Source organism: Stegodyphus dumicola, chromosome 9, assembly GCF_044657685.1.
Source record: "Stegodyphus dumicola isolate Sdum_Otavi_A_Nest chromosome 9, ASM4465768v1".
In the NCBI taxonomy this organism is placed as follows: Eukaryota; Metazoa; Arthropoda; class Arachnida; order Araneae; family Eresidae; genus Stegodyphus; species Stegodyphus dumicola.
Window position 1 is genome coordinate 79,881,158 of NC_140776.1, and position 6,000 is coordinate 79,887,157.

At 34.9% G+C, this 6,000-nt stretch overlaps 1 protein-coding gene across 1 annotated transcript in view; it reads right to left on the reverse strand.

Annotated features, from left to right (window-relative positions):
• mRpL53 (mitochondrial ribosomal protein L53) overlaps nt 1-5,775 on the reverse strand; it is a 30,599-nt gene extending 24,824 nt beyond the window's left edge. Inside the window, exon 1 of the mRNA XM_085823658.1 lies at nt 5,596-5,775. Coding sequence (XP_085679784.1) covers nt 5,596-5,726 — 131 coding nt within the window. The 5' untranslated portion in view covers nt 5,727-5,775. The remainder of the gene's footprint in view (nt 1-5,595) is intronic.
• Between the last annotated feature and the right edge of the window lie 225 nt (nt 5,776-6,000).

Here is a 6,000-nt window from a genome sequence, read left to right on the forward strand (position 1 = left end):
TTGAAGCAACTGTCCTCCTTCCCTTGCAGTTTTTCATAATTTTGAAAAGGCCTATAGAATCTGTTTCACAATTCAGTTAATTCTCAAAATACAGGAAGAAAATTAAGTTATAAACTTGAAAAAAGATCCAGCACGCTGATTCTAACAAATAATACTTGTGTTTAGAAGAATGCTCTGATCGTTAAGAGCATCACTACAACAGAAAGGAAAGCATTTTTTGGCAAGTCATTTCCACTTACATTTTTTCTGCCCACTAGATATTGAATAAGACACAATAAGCAGTGTTCCTCTTCAAATCATTCCCTTTTCAGAAAGTTTCTGCTTTTACAAAAAAGAAAGAAAAAAAAGAATAAATAGCAAACACAGCACTTTGATTTAATTTTGAAAATGCGAATTTAGAATAAAACTAATATGTTTTGTAACTGTATGACACTGTATGCAAATAACTGTGTGACAAAAATAGCAGAACATTTAAGCATATTTATAATATGTCAACTTTCAAACAACAGCTACAATACTAGTCTTTGACAATAAGGCACACAGATGTAGTAGTAGTAGAATGTTAGTGACTTGTCTGGTCAATGAATTCAATCGATGAGATTTTAAGAAATGATCCTTTTTTATCTCTATCATTAACCTAAAGTTTTTCCTAGCTCGCATCAACCTAAAAATCTACCGATTAAGACTAACACACTATCATTCGCATTACTTCTCTTCGATCATTTAGTGTGCTTTTAATCCTTACAGATCAAAAACTTCATTAATTTATATTATTTCATACTGGCTGTACAAGTTTTGACAAAAAGTCTGGTAAATGTGTTTATAAACAAAAGATTTTACCTAAATCACAAAAATGTTTTTACATCTGTTTAAAGTAATGTTTGTTGTTTAAAACGCATTTTTGTGACTGTACACAGTTACTGAAAACTACAAGCAAAAGTCATCTTTCAATACTGCATGGATAACCCTCATCACAGGACTTTTATACGTCTGGAATAACCAGAAATTGATTTCCTAAGTCTCATTTCAAGTGCAAGAACAGAAAGAAATTTACTACAGCAAGATTATCTAAATATGATTATGAGCTACAACACCTCTACAAACCATAAAGAGTTTCCCAACGATGGCCAGATGTGGCTGGGCATTATCATGGAGATGGAATTGTGGTTATCTCATGCTAAGATGTGCATGCCACCAGCAGACATCCTTGTTTTGCAATACCTACACACACCATCAAATGACAATGCATTGTCTTTACCATTTGTTCTGTGAAGTTTAAATACCAGGTAGTAGCTTCTGTGCTATTAATGAATAAGGCTATATTAATAAAGTTGATTGTTTCAGATAATATGGAGTCTTAGCTTGTAAGAATCAACAGCAAGTTACACCGAAACCCTTACAATGGTAAGCCAACTATACACATGAAGCTTCAAAACCATTCCAACATTTGGTTATTTCAAGACTTTTGTTTTATATACTTAAACCACTAATATGGAGGGAACTGCAGAGGTAAAGATACCGACCTGCAATCCTATGACTGATCCTATACTGAGGCACGTGCAAGTCAACCTTTGCTTTAGCTATGCCTAAGCCCATTATGGATCCCAACACATAATTCAACTATTGCATCGTTAATTTGCAGCTGGAAACACTTCTTTGAATTAAGACATCATACTTTGGAAGCTCAATGATGTTTCTTATTAGGAGATAAAAGCTGTTATTACTGAGCAAAAATATTACACAGGTAATCTGAAAACTATTTACCGGGGAGCAACTCGAAAACAGAAAAACCATCTGAATAGCTTTCTCATGAAAAGGTGCAGTGAAAAACACAATATATCCGATTCTTTGCTAGAGTTCTTTTCTTCTTTTCTGCTATACTTCCAATCTATCATCACATCTGTTGAACTGTTTGATTCTTCAAAAGTCACCATAACTCTGGATCAGCTATTAGAAGCAACAGCTGCTTAGGTAAATGCAGTTTCTTCATCTCCATCAGTCAATGTGTCTAATAATTCTACATTGTATTCCTTGCTGGATGAAGTATACAAATTACATAGAGAAGTATTGTGTCTAGAGTATTTCTAAAAAATTGCTTTAATAGAAGATGTAGCCCTTCAGTAAAGTTGCTTCAAAAACTTTGTGTGTTGCCACCACAAATTTAATGAAAAGGCTCAACAGTCTCCTTTCAACAACCAAAGCAAAAAATGTGAAAGACACCTATTCTGATGTTACACTGGATGATACTGCTATATAAGGAATACCTGTCGGCTACAACAGCAGAAGTAAAGGCTACAGAATTCCTGGATAATAAGTCGATCTGTACGATTTATTAAAAACACTGAAACTAACAAGCCTGTAAGCATCTCTTTAAACCAGGATGAACAAAATTCTAAGTAAGAAAGCTCAGAACAGGAAGAACCCAAAAAGGAAGAAATTTCAGAACCCGAAGAACCTTTGGAAGTCAGAAGATCAAACTGAGTCACAAAAGGTAAACCTCCTGATTGCTACGGATTCACGCAAAATATCCAGTTTCTCCCGAACCCAAAAGCAGGAAGGAAATTCAAACTTTGGAAGTAATTGAGAAAAGAAAATGGCTGATAGCTGGAAAAGAAATTAATTCACTAGAAGTCTCACTAGAAGTTCAAGATTACTAGAAGTTCGAGAAGAAATTAATTCACTAGAAGAAAACAACACTTGGGAATTAGTTGATTTACCAAAAGGAAGAAAAATAATAGGATGTAAATGGTCTTTCTAAACCAAGTTCAATGCAGAAGGAAAAACTGAAAGATATAAAGCCAGATTAGTCGCAAAAAGATTTAGCCAGAAGTTTGGATCTGACTATGATGAAACCTTAGCTCCTGTAGTAAAATACACAACTCTACGAGCTTTCCTATGTGCAGCTTCATATAAAAACATGTCTGTCAAACATATCAATGTCAGAACAGTGTTTCTTCACGTAGAACTAGAAGAAATTTACATGACTCAACCTGAAGGATACTCAAAAGCTGGAAATGAAAATAAAGTTTGCTTGCTGAAGAAATCTAGATATGGTTTAAAACAAGCCACTACAGCTTGAAATCTAAAAATTGGAAAAAGACTTCTTAACATATCATTTAAACAAAGTAAAGCAGACACGTGCTTGTTTTTCAAAAACATCAATGGAAAATTCACATATATAATATTATATGTACATGATACACTGACTACCAATAAGTATTTGGACACCTGTGATAGAAAAGAAAAACTAACTTTATTCAAAATCAATAGTTGGTAGAGCCTCCACGAGAGGTAATTACAGCGTGGACCCTCCGGGACATACTTCCCACAAGTCTTTGTATGACAGCTAGTGGTATTTTCTTCCACTCAGCTTGGAGACGACATAGAAGTTCCTTCACCGATTTTGCACGGATAGTGCACCCCTGAATTCGGCGATGCAACTCGTCCCAGAGGTTCTCGATAGGGTTCAGGTCTGGACTCTGGGCAGGCTAGTCCATTCGATGAACTTCATTGGCGCCATACCAAGCCTTGGTTAACATCGAAACATGACAACTGGCATTGTCGTCCTGAAAGTAACAGGGGTCCAACCCATAAAACTGCCACAACGTAGGAAGCACAATGTCATCCAAAATAGTGCAGTAGGCATCGGAGTTGAGCTTACCATGAATGGGGACCAAGGATCCCAGCCCATACCAGAAGAAACACCCCCAGACCATAATTCCACCTCCGCCGAACTTGACTGTTGGCACAATGCATTCTGGCAGGAGACGTTCTCCAGCTAGACGCCAGACCCTGCCATCCGAACGGTAAAGGATGAACGTTGATTCTTCACTCCAAAGAACCCGTTTCCACTGATCTACGGTCCAATTTCGATGTCAGAAGATTCACAGAATTTTTTTGCATTTTTGTGCAAATTTTTGTAATTTATGAGAAAATAGTAGTTTAGATGGATAAAGTCAAGAGTGTGCGCAATGCCCTTTTTGTGCAATTCTGGGATTTTTTTTGTGCGCAATGCCCTTTTTGTGCAGTTCTGGGATTTTTTTTAAGTAAAAATAAGTCGACGTGTACATGATTACTGTGTATGTGCGATTTTGAAAAACACGGCAAGGAGTTTGCGATTTTGCACTTTTTCCCAATTTTGCAGTTAATATTTGTCATGATTAAGCAGTTTTGTTCCACATAATTTCTAGCATAAGTGTAATTCGGCTAGTAGATTGTTGGAAAAAGTGTTGAGTAAATAAAAAGAAAAGAAACATGTCTTTACTTGGCGGCAAAAAAAAAAAAAAAAGAGGGTTGCTGTAGCAGAGTTGGTCGCCAAATTTTTGCCAAAAAATCGTCAAGTTACCATAATCCAAAGATCAACCGACTTTACGTTTGCAGAAAAGGCCTACAGTATGATCTTTTTTAAGGTGGGTTAAGAAAAAAGTTACATGATTCTTACTTTTATGCAAATAAAAAATTTAAGAAATGGTTAGAGAATGGGAAAAAATATTCAACTACTTATCTAAATCATTCTGCATTTTTTTTATCCAGTTGCAGAAAAAACGTTATTTTTTTTACTTCCAATGATGTATCTTTGCTTTACAAGCATGAAGAAGCATAGATTGAAGAAAAATTTCAAACTTAATTGCACAGATTATTATAATGGGAGAATGGAACATGAAAAATTTTTTAATTTAGCTGTAAAGAAGAGCCTGGCTGACAGATTGCCATACTGATGTAACATCAGATATAAATAAAAGTGAGACACATTTGGCATTTTATGATTTTTTTTAACTCAAAAGCCTCTATTTGTGATTGTAATGAATCATTCAAGATCAGCAGTGCAACTGACTTACAGTCACTGAAAATTATCTGTGAACTATTGTTGCAAATGGCAGAATTCTTATGTAACATACAACTGAATTTTTCAGAATTAGCATTTAACATATAACTATATTAATTGCTTTGTTCTTGTACTTCAAATAATTACCAAAATTTGGAACTAAATTTCCATATCTGACAGGTAGTTTAAGAAGGTGGCTTTAATGTTCATGTTAGCCTTTGGAACTAAATTTCCAAATCTGATGGGTAGTTTAAGAAGATGGCTTTAATGTTCACGTTAGCCAAAGACAGGAATAGATTAGAGTCCTTCAGATTGGAAAACTGGTTTTGTCAGGAATATGTGCATGTGTTCATCCACTTCACTCTTAGAGATTATAATTTACTGTCATTGGCGTCGTCTAACACATGCCTTAATATTTGAAATTGTGAAAAAAAGAATAATTTTTGTTAATTTATTCAAAAAAGCAAAATCCTCATTAATCACTTAAAATGAACAGCCGATTTTATTCAGAAGCGCGAATTTAAAACTCGTAAACATGTGCATTTCATTATTTTACGTGTTGTGTGCTATTAAAACAATGTACACATGCGAATCCTATAGCTTACTTTTGAATACATGTAACTCATACTTACATTCATTAATATAATCACCACATTTGAAATTTTTGGTTCGCATTAAAATACTTACAAAATCTCTTGATGGAAAAGAAAATAAGCTCAATATAATTACAAAATATAAATAATATAAAAATAAAATTTACGTGTACATACCTCACTGACTTTGCGTTTTCATGAAAAGGATCAAATTGGAAACTTAATTTTTTGATAGGTCGGAGGTGAAACTTTTTTACCTCAGCATACAAATGTCTTAATGCTGTATTCGAAATCCTGTTAACAGACATAATTAAAATTACATTAAACGAAAAAAATTCAGCTGATGTACAATAAAAGTATTACCTGAACGGTCAATTCAATCACACTACTCCTTGATATTTACTACTTCACTTCGATCTTCTGCTATCTTGTAAAATTTGGTGAAAGAACGTCACAAGCGTCTAGCCCCCCAGATGCCAGTTTCCTCCTGATTCCTCCCTGATCATTTGCGCAGATTCACGCGCAGCGTGTTTATGTCAGGGAGCTCGGCATGCAGAAAGGAATCAGCTGGCACCGACGCCG